The following is a 26,201-nucleotide window of genomic DNA, read 5'->3' on the forward strand; positions in this document are numbered from 1 at the left end:
ATATTCAGAAATTATGTGGTAGGCTGTCCATTACAGTTTACACACAGGACACTTAGCCCCCCCCCCCTACTAAAAACCTATCATTCATCAATATTATTACAATCTGTAATAATAGTAATATCTTAATACTTATTTCATAATTTTAAGAAATTTATATTTTATGTGCTCTTATTCAGAGAAAGGGGGATTATTTGTTGAAAAATAAAAAATAACGCTAAGCAAGAAAGGACACTCAAGGTACGTCCAAGCTACAAAGAATTATTATCAATAATTGACATTAATTTCATACCCCCTCGATATTTAAATAGAAGAACATTGAATAACACAACTTTATTTTTAAATGGTTGTCATTACTAAGTGATATGTCAATCAAATTGTAAGACCATAAATAAAATGTATACAAGCTAAGATTCCCTTAATAAATTTTTTATTAAATTATATTAAATTACTTTCCATTAGGAATACCATACTTTTAAATAAATATAATTAATTGATTAATTGATACATAAATGTATTAAACTATGAATTACAAATTCTTGCAACCACTCGTGGGTTTAATTATGTTGCAAGAAACATGTAATAAACTATGAATTACAAATTCTTGCAGCCTAATCACTAGCATATTTATACAAATCAGTTGTATTAAAAATATCTATACAAAAAAAAAGAATTACAGTAGATACATTTATACAAATCAGTTATACATATAGTAAATACATATATGTATTCAATCAATATACAAAGCAATATATCTGGACTTGTTTATGCAAATCAATTACATTAAACATATTTATGCAAATAATATTAATACATTAAATAAATACATTTAAACAAACTCATAATATTATATTAAATATATTCATACAACGCAAATAATATTAATACATTAAATAAATACATTTAAACAAACTCATATTATTATATTAAATATATTCATACAAAGCAAATAATATTAAATATATTTAAATAAATTAATTATTTTAAAAATAATTCTGTAAATATTAAATAACTACAAAGACTGATTATTAGGCTACGAAACATACAACCAAGGAAGCTAAATTGTCCGCCAGATCATAAAGGCTATCACATTGTAAACAGTGCATGATAATGTACTATTAAATTTAATCATAACCTTAGAATTTAGAGTATCCAATGGGTTATGGACTACTGGCCAACAGATATGGGTGGCCAACATCTTATTCTAACATCCTTAAAACAGAAATAATGGAGACTGTGCACGTCTTTAATAAAATACTTATCATCGAAATGTTAATCATCGAACTCGGTGAACCCCAAATTTGAACTTTCTACCTCCATATAAACATCGTTATTGTTTTAAATTTGATGTGACAGACATATGGTCAAACCAAAACGCAGGGGACAATTTTAAAAATTAAACAAAAAATCGCATAAAATATAGCAAAGCAACCTGCGCTATAAGAAGATCACAAACTTGATTGCTTGAGTATGCGACCAACCAATTAAACGCCATTAAAAGGATTCTTGTACTTAAGAATATAATATTGTGCTAGCATCACCATATTATTGTATCTGAGTACAAGAACGCTTAATTATTTGAAGACACAGCATAAAATAAATGAAATGAAATGGGGTTTAACGTCCTACTGTTCTGCTCCTATACTGGGCTAATGAAGACGGGCATATGCTATGAGGAAAATTTTTGCCCGGGCAGCGGCACTATCGCCTACTCTTATATCGAATTCCAACTGCCAAGGGATCTTTTACGTGCATTCCAATGTTTACACGGGACTTTGGTATGTGAAGAAGTTAAGGTTTGACATATTAACCCTAGACAAAATGACATCAGATTAAATAAATTCCATGCGGTTTGGCTCCTTTATTGTCTTCAATGAATAAAAAATTATACACTTGCTTCATCTATGTCTTTTTCATTGTCATCAAATTGTTTACAGGCTGCATCGTTATCAAAAGGCGCTTCATTGTCTTCCGCTACCTGATCAAACATATACTTGTAGTCATCTACTTCCATTCCTTGGACAAGGAAAGGACACTTCTTCCATTTTTTATAGTGTGTCACTTGGTTACCATCAGTTATGCACTGATAGCTATTTATTGCTATTGAGGGGAATATACAACCCCTGTATTTAAGCAGTCTACCCAAATAATTACGGCATCGCTTACAAACGATTTTCTCAGCTTCTTCAATGCCATCAATTATTTTGGGCGAAATTTTACAAATTCCAATTTTTACATTTTCCATAAAATTAGGATCAATAATAACACGATACATTTTATGTAAAATGCGGATATGCTTGCTGTCAACAGTGAGCTCTCTACAGGTTGCACACTGAAGTATGAAGTGAGCGTTAATCTTTTCCTCTGACATGCTCTTTTTTGCCGCTTCCTCAATTTCCATATCTTTAATTGCCTCCCTCTGATACTGGCTAATTCGTAGGTCTATATCTTGTTGTGGTAATTTTTGTATTTGTTGAATAGCTTCTGTCATCATTTTAGATCGCTTTACATTTGTTTGTTCACGTTGTACGATCTCTTTACTCCCAAGTAACAATGACACACCTCCCCATTTTCTACTTCGACCTGGAATAAATTACAATGAGGCTTAAATAGGGCCCACCAACAGCAAAGTCGCCTATAATGGTTCTTAAGTCAACATCAACATGTCCTGTTAATTCCAGATGTAACTAACCATAATTAATTACAAGGGCAATAACTCTAAAAGTATTTATTAAAGAAATTCGCCATCTCACTAATATAAAAATTTCAAGCAGATGGGATAAATATTGGAAGATAATGCTTGTTCTCATTTCATGTAAATGTTGATTATGTATCTGTAATTTGACATGGTGTGATCGAGGTATCATTTACATACACTTTCCAATTGTCATCTCTCAATTATTAAAGTTCCACAATATATTATTTTACGATCATGGCAAAACACCGTATTATATCTATTGTTGATGCATAACTAGATAGTGGTAGTAAATATTTTGAATGGAACATAACATAATGTTGTGATCAGATAAGGTATTTTAATAATGATGATATTCTTTCATTCAGTTATCAAAAATCTTAATTATTTTTACGACATTCTGTATGGTTCGTCAACGTTGACATGCTTTGAGAGTATGTTCACAGATGAAGAGCTTATCGCCCCAACAGAACCACTGTGCTCCACCTGCCATAGCGCCATAGCGCCATACACGTGGGAGGGGTTCATTGTCAAATTTCACAAACGGCCAATCAGCTTTCTGTAAACTTGTACCAATTTACAGGAATTCGAGTTACACCCCAAACGATTAGAAATCGGCTTCATGCAGCCCATTTGCATGCCTCCATTAACTCGCCAGCACATGGCAAACAGGCGTCAATGGTGTAGGCAGCGTAGAATTTGGGGTAATCGTCGATGGGCGCGTGTAATGTTCTCAGATGAGTCCAGATTTACTCGACATTTCACCGATAGGCGTCCTGCGTTTGGTATGAGCGTCATGCTAACGTTAACGTCAGACAGCATGGCAGATTCGGGCGTGGGTCTGTTATGGTGTGGGGAGGAATCACCATGACTGGCAGAAAGGATTTGCATATGGTTCAAGGAAGGGTCACTGGTGTGTACTACAGTAACCACATCCTGGCACCGATAGTTCTGCCCTTTGCTCAACGTGCAGGTCGACGTTTCATCTTTCAAGATGATAATGCCCGTGCCCACCGCGCTCGTGTCCTGAATGACTACCTCCAGCGTCACCATATTGTCCATATGCCTTAGCCAGCCATAAGTCCTGACCATTCCCCAATAGAGCATACCTGGGGATTTAAGACAAAAATCAAAAACGTCCATTTTCACTTTTGACAGTGTATCTTTTTGCGAGTGAAATGGGGCCGTCAGATAAGCCGCCCATATGAACTGTTTATGTTCATGTGTAGGCAATTGGCCTTTTATTAACAGGTTACCTCTAATAAAAACAGTAGTGCATTTCCGCAGTTTTGTGTTGTTTCTGAATATCCCCTACTTTTTTTGAAGAGTATGTTTTAACAGAAAAACTTTTTATTCAAATACAAGCCAGATATATACACATAGCCTTTCAGTAATTTGAAAAAAAAGAGAAAAAGAGCTGGGGAGAAGGAGTGGTGGGTCGCTTGCGCGTTGTGGTGTCTATCAGTGGCAGGAGACCGGAGTACCAAGAGAATACCCACGGGGCGACCCTACACGTACAAACTGGAAACCGAAACCACACCACTTAAACCAATGCCAGGCTTTATGATCTAAAACGCATGCGTTAAACCATTCGGCCATTAAATCCCGCTAAATGAAATGCCGGTTACCGTCCTACTGTTTTGCAGCAACCGGGCTATGAGGAAAGTTTTGATGGACAATCGCGTTTTCACCGACTCCTCATCGAATTATCTCATCGCATACCTTAAAGTCTCATTGCGTCATTGCCCACTACCAAGAAAAAAATTTTCTTCTCAATTTTGAATTCCACTACAAATTCAAAACAAGCATCAAGCTTTGAGAATTACAATTTAAATATGAATTTAACTCTGGTTAATTTGTGATCTAAATATCGTGAAAGTATTTTGACCCATATACTCTACCACAGTTTTTTTAAATTCCCTCGAGAACACTGAATTTTCGATACAGTACGTCCTTAAGACCACTAAACAATGTCACCAAGTTTTAAGATATTATTAGATAAAGAACGTTGTCCTTTATCCAGTTCACATGCTAAAACGTGTCAATAATGATAACTCTGCAAATGCATTCGAAATTTAAAATCCAAAGATTTTGATATTATACCAAGGTCGGTTTTTGAATCATAATTAAAATCATAAGTAAAATATATGTTCACCTCTAGTTTGTACTGTTGTGATGTCATTTCCAATACGATTGTACCTTATTACAACATTGCATTCTGGTATATCTAGACCTTCTTCTGCCACACTTGTTGCTATTATTAGTTTAATCTTTCCATCGCGAAATCTTCCAATGATTGCATTCTGCTCAGACTGCGTAATACCTGGTGATATTAAAGAAATTATACATAACATTGATCATAAAATAGTCGTGTTGCAAATTCTGTGAGAACCCAGCTGGCAGCTGCCCTATATTTCATTACGCAAACAACATATCTGTAAAATAATAAATATCTGGCTTCCAAAAGTCTAAAATTCTAAGGAGGTTTATGTGGTTCAGTGAGTAAGCCGATAGCACCCTGGCCGGAAGGTGCCTGGTTTGATCGTGGTGTTGACCGAACAAGTTTTCCACCCTGCTTTCCCCATATCAGTGGTGCAGAACTGAGGACCTGGGAAAGACCAGCGTTTAGTCGTTCGTATAGGATGAAAACCGAGATCCTGTGCGCTTGGAACTTGATAAAGAGTATGCGGATACAACGCTGGCAGGGCAAAACTTCCTCGTATGCCCGTCTTCACTAGCTCGGTTTAGGACAGACAAGTGGGACGTTAAAGCACATATCAGTTCATCTGTTTAGAAATTTCGAAAGACCATGTCTGCTTGGTAATGTGCATGACATTCACCCCTAACACTGATAGATGATCAACAAAATATCCTTACCTCCGTCATCTTCACGAGCCCCTATTCCAGTAAATGCCTCTGCATTTAAACATCTCATTTCTTCATTTGTTGAATGTCTCAACCAGTCACGTAATGCATAACAAGTGGCTCGAGTTTGAACAAATATTATACCTAAGGATTCAGGGCCATTCTCTCTGCGTAATTCCATTAGATTATCTTGTAATATTTTCAAGTTTGGATTCTTATCATTTTGTTCATCTGTTCGTAGCTTTGTTTTCAGTTCTAATCAAAAGAAGATAATCGCATGAGATAATTTCAAACTGGACAACATGTAAATGAGCGAATCTGTGACAAAATCACAATATGAACTATCAGGGTGTTATTAGTGTTTTTTTCTTTTTGGCGAGGATGTGCAATGCAATATTGACCTACTTGATCGAGGAATCTGATAGGCTCTCCGGCTGGGTCAGTAGCCAATCGAAATTAGTGCCGAAATATGCAGGGATTGATAAGATTAAAGCGAGATCAAGCCTTCTATTGAAGATGGGTTAAACCAGACTAATTTCAGCCGTTAACTGAAGGGGCAAAACTTGTGGCCAACCACTTTGGCGTTGTTACCAAGCAAGAAATTATTCAAGGAATCTGATAGGCTCTCCGGCTGGGTCAGTAGCCAATCGAAATTAGTGCCGAAATATGCAGGGATTGATAAGATTAAAGCGAGATCAAGACTTCTATTGAAGATGTGTTAAACCAGACTAATTTCAGCTGTTAACTGAAGGGGCAAAACTTGTGGCCAACCACTTTGGCGTCGTTACCAAGCAAGAAATTATTCAAGCATATCTCACTGCCTTATACCTCTATAAGATGTTGCTAACTTCCTCTCTACATCAGAATGTACATTTTTGTCTAAATTTTCTGTAAGTTTCTTCTCAAGATATGCTAACACATCTCGTAAACGTACCAGTTCGTGTATTCCCAAAGCAGCATTATATACCTAATTTTAAAAAAAGGAATTTAAACCTTCATATACGTATTCTAATTCTACTTACGTGATTGTGTTGATGAGCCACACACGATATCTACTAGTAACAGTGATTTAAAAATTCAAGTTTTGCTCCCTATGAGGCAAATATATTCGTATGCATTTTTAAATAATGTTGATCGCGTATTATCTCAGAATGTTACCAAATCATCTGGGTAATTGTTATACTACTGGCTGGTCTGTTCTGCGTAAACTTTCTATCACCTAAAGCGTTCATTTACATATATATAATATTGATAATATAATATATTATGTCTATCGAAATGGATCGAAGTTCATCTGGCAGATAATTTCCATTTTTCAGATGCAGCTGTGAGAAAAGGTCTGGCCCTGAAAGGTATTTCTTTATGAACTAGTTATAAAACATCCCAATGCAGGTTGTAAACCTTCTTCGGCGGCTTTGATCTTTTAGTCTTTGGTGTTCAGCATTCAACCGACCGTCGATATGCCACGTTTGAAAGTAACAAAGAAAAGGACAGGAAAGTCGGAGCAGCCTAAAAGTTCATCAAGTAAGTTTCAGCCTACTCGTGGTAAAATAACAATGCCCTATATGCAGAAAAAACTGTACAAGTGATCAGGACTGCATTCCTTGTAATCTCCGAGTGAAAGTTTCAAATATTAGCCATACAATTTAGCTGGATTAAGTCAGTATGACGCTGGCAGAGCATCTCGTAAAAGGGTCTCTGGATGGACTGAGGCGATTATCTAACCGCCTGCTATTTAGAGATCATCTAGAGCCATGATAGTGTCAAAATCTTACAGAGCAGTCAAAAGAAGACATGCGTGGCCATTTCTGCGTTGATCGGGGGTCCAGTTGTGGAAAGTTACCCTAATTACCCTGATTTGAATTATGGACGCAATATTCCGGCGAAGTGATCACCTTTCAAAATCGGCTTTGGCCTTAGAGCAATCAGCTTATACCTCAAATTTATTTATTTTCTAATAATTGTACCTGGAAGCGATGTCGCAATCGAATCGACAGGCATTGGTGGACTGCGACACACGGACCATCAGTGGTGAACTGGGCCACAGACGATATGTGGTGGACTATGACACAATAGACTACCAGTAGTGGAATATTACACACTAGATCATCAGTGGTGGACTGGCCTACACAGACCATCAGTGGTGGACTGGCCCACACAGACCATCAGTGGTGGGCTATGACATAATAGACAATCAAATGTGGACTGGTCCACACAGGCAAACAGTGGCGGATTTTTCGGTATTTACGGTTTTTCGGTGATAAGTATCAAAAAAAATTTTTCGGCTTTTTTCGGGTTTCTTTTCCGGATTTTTCGGGATTTGTTTCGGTATTTTTCGGATTTATTCGACATGTAGTACAGGCGGGTTTTATTGACATATACATGTAGTACAGGCGGGTTTTATTGACAAGGGCAATAACCCCGTCCGATAAGTGATGCGACAAATGCCCTTGTTCGAAGGATTAACACAATATCTTAATAATTATATTCCGTAGAACTGGATAACACCGTTAACGGAAACAAGGGATGCGTGTTGTGAAGTAGGCAGATTTTAGTTCAGGGAAAACATTGTGATTTATCAATGAGTGAAAAATGGGCGACCAGACTTGATTACTTACTACCAACTGCCTAGCTACGACAACCATTGTACGTGCTAGGCTTTTTTCTTCAGCAGTTTGGGTATTAAGTTCCATAGCTGATTGTTTGATGTTTACTACCCATTGGCCATAAGCCTGGCTGGTAATTTCTTTTGGTCGTTTTCTTAGTATTGTTGAAATGTCTTCATTTTTCAATTCATCTAAAAAAAATAATATTAAAAAGAAGTAGGCTTATTCGCCTATCATTTGGATACTTTAGGCTTGGTGCCTAGAAACTCTACTATAATACTTATTTGCATAACCAGATATCTCACATTTCTACAAGATGGATTCGATTAGGCTATATCATAATAAAAAAAATACCTGTCTATGAGTTGGTACCTTTATTATATACAATATGCTGTTCACGTAATTGTACAAGAATGTCTAAACTGTCCCAAATTGTTCCGTCTGTCTCAGTGGGCCCTATCAAGTTTATTTTAAGAAATCGGTATGAGCACTAATCAAAAGATGAGACAGAAAAGTAACCCGACGGACGATTGATGAACAGGGGATATGACATATACAAACCAACAATAACCACCCATAAATGTATCGCTACTGTAATTTTTCATTTTCAAACATGCTTACTTTATACTGCCAATAATGTAGAAAAATTAACAGCCTTATCATTTAAATAATTTACTGTGATATATTCTGAAACTTAATACTGCCAGTAATGTAGTAAAATTAACAGCCTTATCATTTAAATAATTTACTGTAATATATTCTGAAACTTAATACTGCCAGTAATGTAGTAAAATTAACAGCCTTATCATTTAAATAAGTTACTGTAATATATTCTGTAACTTAATACTGCCAGTAATGTAGTAAAATTAACAGCCTTATCATTTATATAATTTTACTGTAAAATATTTTGAACATACCATTTGCCTCAAATAAATGTTTCTCAATATCTTCCATTGTTGAACAGATCTCTTTCCTGGCCCAATCCTGGCAATTTCCCGGTAACACCGCAAATCCTAAGACATAATTTAAAACAGATATATCAACGAACAATTTAACAAAATAAAGCATGTTGATATACTTTATCTACTATATATAGTGTATTCTAAAACAAGAGCACAAGTGGTCTTCAATTGTTCTTCCAGTTTTATCAGACATGCATATCCTAGATTGAATTAAAAGATAGCAGAATTAGCTGGCCATTCGAGGCATCTCTGCTACAGCCTTTGCATCTTGTTTAATGAAATATCAAACTCACCAACCGCACCTACAACATTTACACTTGTTAAAGACCGATGTATCTGCACCAAACCCAGTGCACAAAGCAAATCAACATATCAATTAATCATTTTATTTTTTAGTCAAATCGACGCGTTCTAGTCATTTTACGATGGCAGTGATGTAATACTAGTAAAACATAAATGACAACAAAGAGATACCAATAAAACGTGACGAGAATGGAGACAGAGAATTGATAAACAGAGAATGGAGAGAGATAATTAAAGATATATTATGAGAGATTAGATAAAGAGATGACAGTTCTCACTATGATAGTTAAAACTAAATAATGTAAAGGGAGTTTGCTGAAAACTTCAGTCAAATTGATCCACTCTGAACCGAGATTTTAGCGATTGAATTTTCGGCCTAGCCTCGATCATCATTACTAATGTCAGTACGATAAAAAACATAGTCTCGATTATCCATGTCATGATTAAAACATGAATGAAAGTAAAGCAGCTAATCTGGAGTAAACCAGTAAATAACGCAGGCTTATGGAAGGGGATCGACGCCACATTAAAAGACATGTAAACACGAGTAGACGTTACTATGTCAGCATATGAAAGTGTTGTTTTGATGATTTTTCCATGTTCGATTTTACAAAATAGAAAAGTATTGTCCACTAACGAAAAAACACATGTACAAATGCGCCTTGTAACGTTTGTATTTTCTACATCTGATCTTTCAACTGTTGTAATTTCTACTAGTGCATAATCGACATATGTAACTTCGACATCGGTATTTTCTTCCAATGTAATTTCTCCACATGTCACATCCATCAAGGCGTGGTTCCGATTTTAGCCGAAGCTTGCGTCATAAAAACAAAACCTCCCTTCAAGTAGTCTCGGTCATCCAGACAATATGGCTCCTCCGCGATAGCTCACTCGACTAACGGGCTTGGATGACCGAGGCTACCCTTCGAGGTAAGTCATTCCTACTACCAGAAAGTTGCATGGGGAGCATCAATAATTTTTAACGGAAGTTAACACTAACATATTGTTTTATGCTAAATTTTAATACAACTTTTAATAGTTTGCTTTCTTTGTTATTTTTATGTGTCTTGAATTCACCATTTCTGGTGTTCATGTCGTTAACATAATTTTGAATGCATAGTTATAGTTTCGAATAAAGAACCGCCCCTGTCGGCTGCTCCACATTGGTGACATCGTTCAATCGTAGCCATGGACAATAATAATCAGGTATATTTATATTTGAATATCAAGAATAGCACCTAGTCGTTTGGATGGGACGAAAAACCGAGGTCCAGTGTGCTGCATCAGGACAGGGCGCATGCTAAAAATCCCAGACAGTTGGAAATTGTTAGAGATACTGATAGTACTAGTAGTAGTAGGCCTAGTGATTCATTTCATAGACATAGTCTAGCTAGGGCTAGGCGAGTTATTGATGGATGTCCTGACAAAATTTCCCTCATTGCACCCTGCATGGTATATGCCAGTCTTCATTAGCCAATACAAAAAATACATCAAAATAGGACGTTAAACCCCATTTCATTGACCATGTGGTATCTACGGCGTCTACGCGTGAAACTATAACGACTCAACGACTGAACGAGTGTAGAACTGTAGTGTAGATAGTGCTACCATCTGACAACCAAAAAAAGAAGAAAGACCTGTGTCACTTATGTAGTATATTTGTACGCTTATGTGCTCTAAGAACAAGTTTTTTGTGGAAGATATTCAAACATAAATATACCTGATTATTATTGTCCATGGCTACGATTGAACGATGTCACCAATGTGGAGCAGACGACAGGGCCGACAGGGGCGGTTCTTTATTCGAAACTATAACTATGCATTCAAAATTATGTTAACGACATGAACACCAGAAATGGTGAATTCAAGACACATAAAAATAACAAAGAAAGCAAACTATTAAAAGTTGTATTAAAATTTAGCATAAAACAATATGTTAGTGTTAACTTCCGTTAAAAATTATTGATGCTCCCCATGCAACTTTCTGGTAGTAGGAATGACTTTCCTCGAAGGGTAGCCTCGGTCATCCAAGCCCGTTAGTCGAGGGAGCTATCGCGGAGGAGCCATATTGTCTGGATGACCGAGACTACTTGAAGGGAGGTTTTGTTTTTATGACGCAAGCTTCGGCTAAAATCGGAACCACGCCTTGATGGATGTGACATGGAGAAATTACATTGGAAGAAAATACCGATGTCGAAGTTACATATGTCGATTATGCACTAGTAGAAATTACAACAGTTGAAAGATCAGATGTAGAAAATACAAACGTTACAAGGCGCATTTGTACATGTGTTTTTTCGTTAGTGGACAATACTTTTCTATTTTGTAAAATCGAACATAGAAAAATCATCAAAACAACACTTTCATATGCTGACATAGTAACTTCTACTCGTGTTTACATGTCTTTTAATGTGGCGTCGATCCCCTTCCATACAGGCTAGCGTTACCACCGAGAGTTGATTATTGTCTGGATAAGTTAAAGATACATTATGGGAGATAAGATAACGAGATGGCAGTTCTCGCTAAAATAGTTAAAAACTAGATAGTGTAAAGGTAATTTGCTGAAAATTTCAGTCAAATTGATCAACTATGAGCCGAGAAAGAAGCGGGTGAAATTTTGGCATAGTCCCGATCATCATTACTAAAATCATTAATATAAACAGCTTAGTCTCGATTATCCGCTTTTTTTGATTTAATTATCAACGGCCGTTAGCGGCATATAGGAATCTAATCCAGCCAACATCGAAGGCCAGCCTTGACATCGAGAGTTTATTATGGTCTGGATAAGTTAATTAATGTTTAATTGATAATTTAGATAACATTTCAGGCCTAAAGAAAGACTTTTAATAAGCAGATTTTGCTCTTGCATAATGCATGTTTAATTTAAGTCCAATTAATGATTTAGATAACATTTCAGGCCTAAAGAAAGACCCGCAATAGGCAGATTTAGCTCTTGCATAATGTATGTTTAATAAACATAGAATGTCAATAGAGAGAATATATACTAATAGATTATGATTGACAAATCGAAAAATGCTAATAAAACCTAAATGACAATCGAAGCTAAAACGTGAATGGGGATAATTCTAATAGAACTTGAATGACAATGGGATAATACTATTAAACGTGAAAATGACAGTGGGGAGAATACTGATAAAACTTGAAAGATAACGGGGAAAATACTATCAAAACTTGAATGGCAATAGGGAGAATACTAATAAAACATGAATGGTAAGGGGGGCGGGGAGGTACTAATAAAACGTGAATGGCAGTGGGGAGAATACTGATAAAACGGCAATGGTGAAGATATTAATAAACCGTGAATTGGAGACTGGCCGTGCGTGGCAGATTTTTTCCGGACAAGTCGAGAACATTTCTACGTCTTGGCGACCAATTATATTATGGCTTGCATATAAAAATTAATCTTTGAAAAGAAATGATATATGATATTAAACATACATATGCAAGAGCTACATTTGTCCATTGCAGGTCTTTCTTCAGGCCTTAAATGTTACATAAACAAATAATTAGACATTTATCAACATGACAAGACCATAATCAACGCTCGATGCCATCTAATGGGTATGATCTTAAACATATTTGAACCCGATCTGCGATTCAACGGCTGTCCATGATTAACCGTAAAAATGGACAATCGAGTCTTTGTTTATTATCGCAACAACGGTAATGGCAATCGTGGCTAAAGTGTTTTTAAATTCGGTTTTCTCGGCTCAGAGTGAAGTAATTTGAAGGAAATTTTCAGCATATTCGCTTTACGTTATCTTCTTTTAAATGTTATAGCGATAACTGTCAGCTCTTTATCTAATCTTACATAATGTTTGTATTAAACAGTAATATTTAATAAATATGTAATCTTGATAAGGCTTTTGGTTAGCCTATATATGAATTAGTACAACCACCTATTGAATAAAATAGAAATCAGTGTAAAATGGAAATACCCACTTTCATCGGGTACTGGAACGGTTTTATCGAGTTCAGCTTTATTCTTTATCACAGTTGATAATTTCGATACATCTAAGTTAGCACACAGTTTTAATATATTGGAAATAGCATCATTACATGTTGTAGCTTTCTCTACTCCCAGTGATGCTGTTAATCCTACAATCTAAAGATATAATCTATCAATGGTTATAAAGTTCTATCAATATATTTATAACGCTAACAATTGCCCATTCAAAGTGACCAGGAAATCTTATTTGGACACATTTGTAAAGACATTTAAAAACAAGCTGTTTTTCCAGTGGTAGATGATTACAAACCTGTGGCAAATGCTTTTCTCCGGATTGTTTAGCTTTCAGATACATTTTCATTAAGTTATTATACGGTTCACCCTTTCTGGTATTGTGGCATTCATCTAAAATCAGCAACGAAAATACACTAAGTGACTTGATCTTCCCGTCACGTAGATGGTTGTACAGAATTTGTGGCGTTAATACCAATATATCACAATGGCTAAGAATTAAATTAACTTGCACAGAAAGGTCACTTTCGCCTTGTACATGCTGCATCTGAAATCAAAATAACATTTTATTTTTCATGTGTACAATGCGCATAATGTAATGGAATGTGGTGTATATTTTCAGGTACACTCAATTCAAAACTAATTAACTGTCAAGTGACTTACATGGTAATTGGTCAGAAACCGTTGGAAGTCTTTAGCTTGTTGATTTACCAAAGATGTAGTTTTTGCCATGAATACCACCTTCCTCTTATCTGCAAAACAGATACAGTGTGGCATACATTGTAATACACAGAATGGTATTCTGTAAAAGGGTCAAATATAAATACCATTTTAACATATTCACCTGAACTTAATTAGCTGCACTGCTTGGTGGCTTTCAATCAAATTTGATAAACATGTTGCTTGTTTATTGCTTTTTAAGGTATGTTTAAGTATAGTTGTTTGGTTGGTGATAATATATATAGATTGGCTTCTTTACACTAATTCGTAGATAATTCAGATATTTGGACAACATTTTGTAGGAATGTTGGCTGTTAGATACGGATGTAAAATTGTGTAATTATTGTCGCTTGCCCTCAAGAATTAACAAATAGGCTTGAGCACCGGTTTGTTGTACTGTTGTATTGATTGGTTGAGCAATGAAAACAGTCGCCCAATATTGTGTTCTAATTTAGCAATGGATAATGAGATGAGTTGGCAAGTTGTGCATGCTTATTGTTTTGTTGTGTATGTGAAAGTGACATTTTAGTTAGCATTGGGAGAAAAGATAAAATAATTATTGATGTTAGTAATACCTCCCGAAGCTAAATTTAAGTGTTTATCAACTATATAACGCGCCACTCTTGTTTTTCCCGAACCCGTAGGAGCACATATTACTGTATTTTCTCCTCGTATGGCAACTTCACTCAATTCGTATTGATAATCTCTCATTTGAAAATCTTCATTAGACGCTTTAGCTAGAAAAGAAATGTTACAAGAATTAGGAAATTAGGCATGATATTTACATAGTTTCAGTTATACCAAATTGCTATACCGGTTCATTTTCAGTATTTCTGACTGTTGAAAGCGATAAGCTCTTCAGACATCTTAAATTACAAAAGTATGTACATCTATCCTACGTGGATTAAAACATCACAACTAGTTAACCCAACCCATTTAATATTTATTTTATTATACTTATCACTAACAGGCGCTATCCGTTTTTTCATCGTTTGAGAGACCATCATTTTCTGAAGCAAACGATTGTGTACTCTGTATCGTTTCTGCCCTGCCTTCAGCTCCTTCACCTATATAACATATTACCATAACGGGTGAGATAACGTATTGTGTGTTACAGCTTTCAAAATCCTTGACTTAAATATGGAATTCAATATGATTTTACGGTGTGTTCTATTTACATAGCAGAATACTTCGTCAAATACGAAGTTAGAAAAAGCTATAACATAACACATATAAGCACGAGGTATAGGAACTCTAAATACTGTCCATCTTGTCTTAATGGTGTCTTCTATAGTCCGAAATACGCTGATGTATTTCTAGGAACGACGAAAGATGTCTGAATAAATATCAGCGCGGACTCGTCTTTTAAGCCCCCAAAACGTAAATTCGTAATAGGTACGATGTACTTGATTGGTCAAGGGTGTTCTAATAAGGAAACTACAAAAACATATCCATTGTATAGTTCAACTACCAAGGATGGAATCTATACGGCACAATTTAGTTGTCCGTATAATATGGGTGTATGCATACACCAATGTTTAAATATTTAGTTATCCGTAGAATATTGGTATACACCAATTGAATAAATACTTTAGTTGTCCGTAAAATATGGGTGTATGCATACACCAATTGGTTTAATACTTTAATGTCCTGCAGTTTAATGTGGGCAAAATATTCTAAGCTACAGATATCTCCGCTACTTTAAATAAATAAATTAAAATAACATACGGATAAAAAAACAAAATGTGATTTTGTACAAAGTACAAAATTTCAGTGTTCAAGAAACATTAGAATAATCTGTTCAACGCTTCTTTCACTTCGGAACTCCATAAAACGGGTCAATAAAATTACTTTTCCACGAGGCGAACATAAACAATATTTACAATATTTTGGTCTCCAAAGATCAAGATCGGACTTATCAATATTGTTTCATCGAGGAATTTTAAGTATTTTTATTTGTCTTGGACAGACCTGTAATCGGCATAGAATCAATTAAACCATTGTGAATCATCAGTTTTTAAGTGGCCATTGGTGTTTTTCTTTCCTTGATTATGTTCCCTAGTGGTTTTGAATTGGCGGTACCGTGTGTTTGAAATAGACATTGGGCGATAGAGGGCAAAATACGGTTAAATATAGATCCCTGTATGATAGCACAGTGTAAACGAGATTCTTTCGTTTATGAGAACTAATTGGTTTATATCCTTCAGATTTGATCTGAACCATCCCAATTACAGCCACCATTCCAAGTCTTTGTTGTAATTGATCTGCATGTACAGTTCAAGTCTGTGTATCAAATGCATTTAAGATATATGTAATAAGGGGTATCTCACAGGGGAGAACTCGAAAGATATTTCCTGTTTCTTTCTTAGAACTTTGGCTGGACACCAAAGTTATATATGGCCGGAATGACAACTCCGCAAACCATGATCCGAAAATTTCAAATTCCGTAGGGTTCTCCCTTATACTCCATTCCACCAAGAACCCTGTCCAGTATCGCACTCAAACGTTGTCCTGAATTTCACACATAACTGTAACTCCCAGGTTGATAATATAAGTTAGTTCTTACCTGGCTGAATTTGCTCATTTTCTGTTGTATTAAATATTGCTTCTGTAAAACAAAGCAAAACTTAATGTTCCACAAAACAAATCATTACAAATTATGGACAAAGGATTAAGGATATCAACAAAGGGCCACGGGTTAGTAAACAATTAATGGAATAACACTATAGCACTGCTATAAAAACGAAAAAACTCTTAGGTTTAACCAAAAAAATCCCGGAAAACTAAATGTTCTTGGATCTTAAGTCAAAAAATGGTGACATTTCAGTCAGAAATAAACTGAATTCCACGAAATGCAAACTTTATCTGCTGGATTTGGCTGTAAGGTGGAAAACCTATAGCCCCCATACGTATGCCTTCTAAATGTCTTTTAAACATTTATGTTAATAGGAGACATTTCAAAAACTACAGTACAAATAAAAATTCGAATATTATTTTTAACAAAAACAAAATCTAATGGATGATTTGTGTCGTATCATTTATTTGATTTAGGGTATAATAGGGACTGGTTTCGGTATTAAATAGCGACAGTATAGTCCAAACCTCGGGCTGTTTTTCATCATCTTTGCAAGGGTAGGAGTCAAAGAGTTGGAAAGTTATCCAAACATCTTAATCTACTGATTAATGTATTACCTTTTTGTCTTGGATCTATTTCCAGATGCTCAAACAAAAGTGCATTATGTTTTTCCATGGCTTTAAAAAAGGCAAATGGCCAGTCACTTCTTAGTCCTTTCATTTTCTTAAATAATACGTTACATGCTGCTGTTCGCCCATTATTAGTATAGGCACTGCTGATGAGCTCAACGTCTCGTTCCGTCAAATAATCACCCTGTAGCATTTCTTGTGCCAGACCAAGTGGATCGGTTATATAATCAATGGTATCAGCTTGTAGCAACAACACTAAATATCCACAATGTTGTCTTCCTGTCTGTTGTATACCCGGCACTTTCCTATCTTCTAAAACATCTAGAAATCTTTGAAATTCTTAAAAAATAAAAAGATAAGAAAGACGACAAAGATAGGCTACAGCCAAGTAGACCGGGGGCATTAAAAACATCTTCCTTGCATTAACAAAATGAACAAATTAGACGTAAGGTTGTAAAATGTCCAGTACTTGATAAAAACGTATCATATGTTACTCTTTATAATGTATTCTATTCACAGCCACTGAGATTTTATCTACCTGTATTTCTTTGTAGAATAAGATCATTTATTTAAATGCATTGCTAAAATGGGAACATATAATTATATGCTTTTACAAGATATGTCTAAAAAAAAACCTTTCTCAACATAGCAAAATTGACATTTGCTACAGGTATGTAACTGACCATAAAGGATTATCTCGCCGACTTGTTAATGTTTTTGAAGTAACTTCATGATGTTATTTTCGAAGACCACCGCGCCCAGAACATTATTTGGAATTGCTTCTGTCTTGCATCCAGTGTGTAATTGTACGTTGTTTTGTTTTTAAAAGAGCGTTGTGTTTAATAAACTTATATATTTTTCAAACGCGTAAAACATTTTTTAGATCCTATCGATTACTATGAAAAAGGCCCGAGACTGCAAAACGCACTAGACCCTGAATGGTGGCCCACGGAGCAATTCACTTGATTTGGTAATATTATTTTGTTGTTTATTGCTTGGAATACACATGTATCGTATCTCTTCTATATTTCTATTTGTGTGTGGTGAGGATCCACAACACTAAACTACGATAAAATGTCTTTCGGATTATCGACAGCACCAACCACATATTGGTGCTTAAGTGCCTGGAAAATCTTCATCTCAATGAAAGATTCATTTATGTTAGTGAATTGTTGAAATATCAAATATATGTAACCCCAAAAGAACATAATTATTATGTGCAGAAGGTGAAATAGTTAGTCATAAACTGTCTAGGCTGTTAACCAATGAGCGTAATATGTTACCACTGTACACTGGTTTGCTCAGAAATGGTGTTTCAGTATCTACATTAAACGCTTTATAAAAAAAAGTACGGAGAAATTAAATTAAAGATTGAAATGAAAATATAATATTACAAAAGCAACTCACTAAGTAATTTTAATGCCATTATGAATTCTGAAACACACCGGTTTTTCTGTACATATTGTATAAGTTTTCCTACAGCTATTTGCCTGGAAAATCTCTCTTCTAGTTTAATAATTTCTTCCTTTTCTTTCTCTGAATGATAAATATTGTGTGACATGTAAATTTGACAAGTTCAATTGCAATGGCCATCCAAGAGACCAATAGGTGCAATATGAAGCCTTGACTATATATATTTCTTTTATTTGATTTTAATCAATTTCCCTGTAAATCATTTATAGCATCACACAAGTAGCCGTGAACGGGGTGAGGTTCGTTGTGATGCAGTTGAATCTTGTTCCATGTTGGGTTGGAAGTTATTTAGTTGAATTTTTACTCAGTGGGTTAGCAAGGGTCCTCAGCACCCAGCTGCAAAGACACTTTTGGCAGTCCCACATAATTTCGGCCTCATATAATAAGGAGGGGGGGGGGATAAATGTTACCAGGGATAGGTTGGGTTGATAATTGAAGAATTGCAACAGGTAATGCCCTAACAGTATATGTGATGGTGATTATTGAAAAATTTTGAAAGTTAACAGGATTTCCAATATCGAGAGTTAACAGAAACTTACCACTAAGCGTATTTAAACGTGGTAAAATATCGCTTGGGTTCAGGAATTCTTCAAACAAAGGTGTACATGCTTCTATCAAATGGTTTTGATACATGTACTTATAGTCTGGGTGGTCTTTTTCGATCACAGACGAAGCCATATTGTTGTATTGATCTGAAAAGGTAGGAAATGTAATGATTTTTATTAAACACGTTACCTATTACGTGCTATGGCAAGGTGTGTACATTTTATGACTTCTTTGTGACTAGGGGCATATTGTTAAAACTGCTATACTGACAGTTAATATTATAATATATACCTTGCATTCAAACAAAGTTATGTCATCACGGTCGTCACGTAGACATTATTATCAAATATGAACATGTACATGTATGCCTGTATAATTATGGTACCGGTATGATTTCATAGTTATCTCGGCTGTTGCCAGTCTTGGTATTGTATACACCTTTATTATCTGATTGACTAGAAATTTATGCTTATTGTTTATGTTCAAACAGCGAAGTAGCCAAGTGCCCTTTTAAACCATGCAGACATTATATACAGTATAATCTATCACCAGATTAACTTGAAAGATTTCTGATAATTACCACCACGGTTATTGCTTATTGTTGGACGCTTTTAGCACCTGAATAAATCATCCGACCGATTTAAAATTACCCCATTGGTTGTTTGAGTGTCGTCACGTGCTAGTTTTTTTTACGCCGGCCAATGTTGATCAACTTTTTGAGTCCTTAAACAATCTTATGAGTAGCCCACGTCATGCAATTTTACGAAATAAATATTACCCTAATCGAGGGTTGATATGTGAAATAACCCAAGGCAAAGTGCAGAATTTATGCAGAAAATATTTAACAAGGATTTAATGTACTCGGATATTCGGATTGTGAGGAAGAAACAAATGATAAATATGCTTTTCGAGTGACAAGACGTCAGTGAATGTGCCAACAATGCCGTGCCCATAAATACCTTACGCAGACATCAGTTGGTCAGTGTTGCCAAATAATAAACACGATAATGCATATTTTAAGTAAATTATCAATGATTTCAGTATACTAAAATATTAGAGCATTATACATGTATAATACATGCACCCACACCCACCCCAAATGTTTTTGTATATCACTATGTTTGGCATCAGGCATTTGAAGTTACTTCAATATAGTAGGTCAAGTATGATTTAAAATTCAATTCAAGAAGCAAACACCATAGGAAATCGATACTTACATTATATACTATCAACAATGTTTAAATTGCACCGTGAATATACTCAAATTATTGATAGATTACGAGAATTAAAACTCCATGGAAGGCTACTCCACTGTCTCTGGCTATAGAAGAACATTCTACACTCTCGAAGTATGTATAGGTTCCCGGAATTACCCATTAGTATTTTTCGCTTTCAGGAAATATGGTGACGTAATTTTCGTTTTAAATAACCCTTGCATGATATAGCATTAATTGATTTTTTGATAGAATGCCCAATGCATACGGTTTGTTTAATAATTAAATAAGTTACCTATTTTATAGTTCCCATGCAGCTAATCGACAAACGTAAATGGTAATTATTGTCAAGCTTAATTTAAAAATGAAAGTAAAAATTATAAGGGGATTTCCAAACATTGTCGGGAGCGTTTAAACGTAATAAATCAATAATTCATATAAATACTTCATTATTCAAATGTTTTATTTTATCATTTTAATTGGAAACCAAAACGTAATAATCATTTATTAATGGCCCAACAATAAATTGACCAGATTAATGTCAAATGAAAACAACCAGATAATTCAATAACTGTTCCCCCGGTTTCATCACGTGACCATAAAGTAAATCGCTAAAAATATACATTAGGAAATTATAAAGTAATAAAATACCTATAGAAAGGAATAGCTTTATTTGATCGTTTTTCTTCTTATGATAAAGCACTTACGTAAATCGCACGAAAGGTCCGTCTATTGGTCATGTTAGTCCCGAAATGACTAGGTTAGAAACTTAAAGACCAAGCATGGAAATGCGCTCAGGATAGCCATAGACAGTGTGTTAAAAACTAAACCCTCTATAGCGTCCACCTGGTTTTCGGACAAGAATGCTGAATTTCGAGGGGGTAACTCCAGAACGGAAGGTTGTAAAATGCCGAATTTCGATAAGGTTCGTTGTCCACACTGCATCTAAAACCTGGTCGTATAAAATGATATACTTGTAAATCAACAGAACTAGGCAGATTTCAACTCTTTATAGATGAGAAACACAGAGTGATCAGACATGAATTAGAAACTGGATATTATAATTCATTATATTAATCCTAGATGAAAACTAATAATAGTAAATAGCTCAGTCAAATCCAAATTACATTAAAAGGAAACGGGACATATTCTGACAATAGAATAAAACTAGTACAGCATGTAATATAATATCAGGAATATAATTGAAACTGTATATCCGGGTTGTAAAATATACCACAGACATAATATTAGCTGTGTTCTGACTGATTTTGATTTATCGTTTAGAAGAAAACATCTTTCATAATGTAAGACAGAAGTGAATGGGTGTTATGAAATGAAATGATATTAAAGATACTTTATGGGAGGTTAGATAAATAGCTGGCAGTTCTCACTATAATAGTTAAAAAATGGATAACGTAAATGGAATTTGCTGAAAATTTCAGTCAAATTGATCCATTCTGAACCGAGATTTTAGCGATTGAATTTTCGGCCTAGCCTCGATCATCATTACTAAAGTCGGAACGATAAACAACATACTCTCGATTATGCATTTCATGATTAAATCATGAATAGAAGTCGAACAGCAAATCGGAACCTAATCCAATAAACATCGCAGGCTAGCGGTGACATCGAGAGTAGATTATGGTCAAAAGTGAAAATGGACGTTTTTGATTTCTGTCTTAATAATGAGTAATTGCTCCACCAATCCTCGGACATTCAGCAATTCGTCGTGGCATGCTCCTAATCAACCGTCCAATCACGATTTGGGGCAATCTGATCCACTCCTCTTGCAGTGTTGTCGGTTGACGTTGACGTCGACGAACACGTCTCCCGATCAAATTAAACGTAACACACTAAAGCAAAGATACGCTAAACAGTAACTCTTATGCAAGAACCGTTAGGAAAGCAAACATAGATAGATAGGCAGTTTTCATCAACTCTTCCTTGAAGTTTCAAATTTGACAATGAACCCCTCCCAGTACGTGTATGGTGCTATTGCGTGTCGCATGTGCAGCTCAGTGGTTCTGTTGGGGCGATAAGTTCTTCATCTGTGAACATACTCTCAAAGCATGTCAAGTGTCCATGACTATTTATCATATCACAACCTATATAGGTATTTGCATTTCAATATCCCCTACTTTTTTTGAAGAGTATATATGACCCCACATGCGAGCACTACAAGATAGATATATAAGCTGTGACGCTAGAATTTGGGTATAATTCACCCCCTTCCCTTTCCCTGCGGCTAGTTAACATTTTGCGTGAAATTAAAAGCAGTCGATGTGTTTACAACCGAAACATAATATTATTATTGTTCCTGTCTTTCAAAATGCTGTCAGTGGGTGTATATTGTTTTCCTGACAACGTTAATGTATGTTACGTTTGGAAGTCATACCCTAGAAATATAATTCGTGTTCTTGTGTACTTTATAAAAAAAAGTTCCATTTATCCATTAACATCAGTTTCTGTCATCCTAATATATTGAAATGAATGTTTTGTCGTCACATTAACTTTTTGATTCGTTTTATATTAGATATTGGAGAACAAAAACATGACCTTTCCCAAACAATCCAATTATTTCTGCTGCCTTTGAAAAGAAGAAAAAAATTCTAGAAAATATATGACAATAATTATTAAACAACCAATTTGTAGAATGAACTGAATACAAACATTATGTTTGAAAGAATTGTAATTTGAATGCGGGCAAAACATTTGTTTTATTTTGAAATATGGTTCTTCTGATGATTGTATATAGCATACTACTGCTGTGGTGATCTCTCTCTCTCTCTCTCTCTCTCTCTCTCTCTCTCTCTCTTAACTACTCGAAAGTTGACCATCGTGTCGAAAACAGTATTAATTTCTGAACTCGGTGTTGATTGCTGGAAATAAATCTGATTAAAACACAGATCCTATTTCGTTTCGTTTTTTATACTTCAAAATTTCGTTTTATTTGGCTGTACTACACTAGGATCTGGAAGAGTTGTTATATAACCTGCGTTCTGGGTTGCGTGAGGGATTAGACAATGAAACCATCTGCTACGGCGACTTATGTGCGTGCGATGCACGGAATTGAGGGTAAACCACTAGAAATGTCAACGCTGATTGATTAATCAATTTCTGACGTCATAGGGTCAAAAGCCGTTCGTACGACCCCTGACGTGACCCTCCAGTACAACTGGTCAGATCTTCATGTAGTGTAGACCATCGAAAGTATAAAAAAAGAAACGAAATATAGATCTGTAGTTTAATCAGATTGGCTAGTAAATCAACATCGTCCCACAATGTCATAATTCATCATTGGAACATTGTGATTAGTGGGGCGGTTAAGCAAAAAATCGTGCACTTTGGGTTAAAAGCATGAAACTTGGCACATAGATGGCATCAACCCTACTGATTATTTTGGGATGTGGATCCACCTCAGCAGCACCCCCTGGTGGTCGTTACGGCCATCTTTTACAAAATGGCCGCCTATCCATTGAAATACATATAACTAGGGTGTCACAATAAGACATTTTTTTTACAAATCATTTCAGGCCAGCAATTTCCAAAGGCGAAATTGCTAGCTGAACACGATTTTTGAAAAAAGATTTATCTATGACGTCATTTTCGGTTGGGGTTTGTCTGATTTCAAAAATGGCCGCCAAAATGATAATGCTAATGATAATGTTAAGAATTGACACATTCTTTGGAGAAAATATCTGGTTATTCCGACCCTCCACCCCCACCCCATAACAATACAACGGGGCCAACTGAGGCATTTTTAATTTCATCTCCTTTGTCTTTGCACCGTTTTACCGGAGTGAGAATCATTTATGGTATATGCAGTTGTTAAGAATTTAAGTTCTCCTATTCGTTCAGAAATGGTGATGTGATCCGTTTTTGCATCGAAGACTCTGTGTTTAGTAACTTTTGTGGTAGAGTCTAGATGTGGTATCCATAGGTCATTTTCGTCAGTGACGTATTTCACAACAAGTTCTACATGTAATAACAACAGATTAGAAAAGAGGAAATCGTGGGGGATGACTTTTGGGATAACAATACTATTCGTAAATGCATTTCAAATTATTTTCGTGATGATTATTTTTAAACTTAGAACTTGGTGTGCAATACATTACAGTCGAAAATGATCTGTGGATACCATAGTTAGACTATACCACAAAAGTTGCCGGACATAGAGACTTTGATGATTCATTTTACACTTTTCACTTTGTGAAATACATGACTGACAAATATGAATCCATCTGTCTAGATGATACCACAAACGGTTTTCGGGCATAAGTCTTCTGAACCAGAAATGATGCAATGGAGTTTAATGTCCTACTGCTCTGTACTAACAAAGTTAATGAATATTGTTATTCGTCAAGCAGTGTGCTATGAGGAAAATTGGTCCAGACAGTGGTGCTATGGCCTACTCTTATTTCGAATTCCAACTGTTTAGGGTTCTTTTATGCGCACGTCAACGTGTACATATAAACCTGGTTTCTTGAAAATCCCCCGTGCTGCATCCTGGAAAATCCTGAGGTACTTTCTTAGCAAACATAGGGATCGAACCCTGGTCCATGTTCTTGGCGAGTCTTACTCACTGAACCACTGTTTTGAACCATTTCTGAATAAACAATAGATAAATTCGTAACAACTGGATATATATGCCCCATTGTTTTGCTGGAATAATATTAAATCTTGTTTATGTGAGATCCAGTATAACAATTCCAGTTACCATCAAAATAACTACTACTCTTTGCTATTACAAGCCAATCCAAGATGAAAATTCACAATTGTCCCTTTTTATTTTTAAGCAATCATCTACCATCTTCAAAATTTATTTTTGATGTAATATTCATTTTCAAAATTCATTTTTGAGGTAATATTCATTTTCAAAATTCATTTCTGAGGTTATTTTCAAGTTCATTGACTTTGAAAACCCAATAAAGAACATTATTACAAGCCATACAAAACCGAAAAAATGGCGATTATCTGAAAAGTCTTTCTTTTTAGGGAAATTCTAGTCGCCATTTTGGATTTTCAACCATCTTGGATTTTGGAAACTCTTCTTTTGAGGTTGTATTTAAGTTCAGTGACACAGAAAACCCTTTAAATCGCATATCACTAGCCATATAAAACTTTAAAATGATGATTATCCAAAAAATCGACCATTTTAGGGAAATTCTGGCCGCCATTTTGAATTTCCGCCATCTTGGATTTTGGAAACTCTTCTTTTGAGGTTGTATTTAAGTTCAGTGACACAGAAAACTCTTTAAATCGCATATCACTAGCCATATCAAACTTAAAAATGACGATTATCCGAAAAATCGACCATTTTAGGGAAATTCTGGCCGCCATTTTGAATTTCCGCCATCTTGGATTTTGGAAACTCTTCATATTTAGATTAATTTTAAGTTCAGTGACACTGAAAACACTTTAAATTACATATTATAAACCATATCAAAGAGTGAAATGAGCTTGAAAAGTTATTTCCAATATTTATTTATTTTTAAGTTTAAACAAAATATTCTTTTAATTTATTTTGAATGTGGTGTTTGATGTAATTGATTATATCTTATATTTTTGTGTCCGCTGGCTTGGTTGACCTTAGAGCAATACATTTAGACACCTAGACCATGGTTCTACAAT

The 26,201-nt window shown here is 35.3% G+C and overlaps 1 protein-coding gene across 4 annotated transcripts; it reads right to left on the reverse strand.

Moving 5' to 3' along the window:
* Positions 1-320: 320 nt before the first annotated feature.
* LOC126816399 (ATP-dependent RNA helicase DHX58) lies at positions 321-20,949 on the reverse strand. Of its 4 annotated transcripts, none has more exons than XM_050542880.2 (16): positions 20,866-20,949; positions 19,350-19,502; positions 18,745-18,873; positions 17,326-17,676; positions 16,700-16,741; positions 15,102-15,200; positions 14,709-14,870; positions 14,077-14,165; positions 13,712-13,960; positions 13,395-13,557; positions 9,081-9,176; positions 8,176-8,354; positions 6,386-6,524; positions 5,570-5,812; positions 4,848-5,015; positions 321-2,580 (listed from the first exon to the last, which is right to left on the reverse strand). In XM_050542880.2, the coding sequence occupies exons 2-16, from the start codon at positions 19,486-19,488 to the stop codon at positions 1,883-1,885; spliced, it is 2,946 nt and encodes a 981-aa protein (XP_050398837.1). In that variant the 5' UTR covers positions 19,489-19,502; positions 20,866-20,949; the 3' UTR covers positions 321-1,882. The 4 variants fall into 4 exon arrangements, with proteins under 4 accessions (XP_050398837.1, XP_050398836.1, XP_050398839.1 ...); XM_050542879.2 differs by lacking the exon at positions 20,866-20,949 and adding an exon at positions 20,574-20,710; XM_050542882.2 differs by lacking the exons at positions 18,745-18,873; positions 20,866-20,949 and adding an exon at positions 20,574-20,710.
* Between the last annotated feature and the right edge of the window lie 5,252 nt (positions 20,950-26,201).

This window comes from Patella vulgata, chromosome 3, assembly GCF_932274485.2.
Source record: "Patella vulgata chromosome 3, xgPatVulg1.2, whole genome shotgun sequence".
Classification (NCBI taxonomy): Eukaryota; Metazoa; Mollusca; class Gastropoda; family Patellidae; genus Patella; species Patella vulgata.

Bases quoted from the DNA above. Each gene is read 5' to 3' on its own strand.
- LOC126816399 (XM_050542880.2), bottom strand. From the start codon at position 19,488: ATGGCTTCGTCTGTGATCGAAAAAGACCACCCAGACTATAAGTACATG. The intron at 6,525-8,175 runs GTAAGTAATCAA...TTTTAAAATTAG, and splicing joins TCGTAGCTAGGCAGTTGGTA to GTATATAATGCTGCTTTGGG. The intron at 5,813-6,385 runs GTATAAGGCAGT...TCTTTTGATTAG, and splicing joins GTTAGCAACATCTTATAGAG to AACTGAAAACAAAGCTACGA.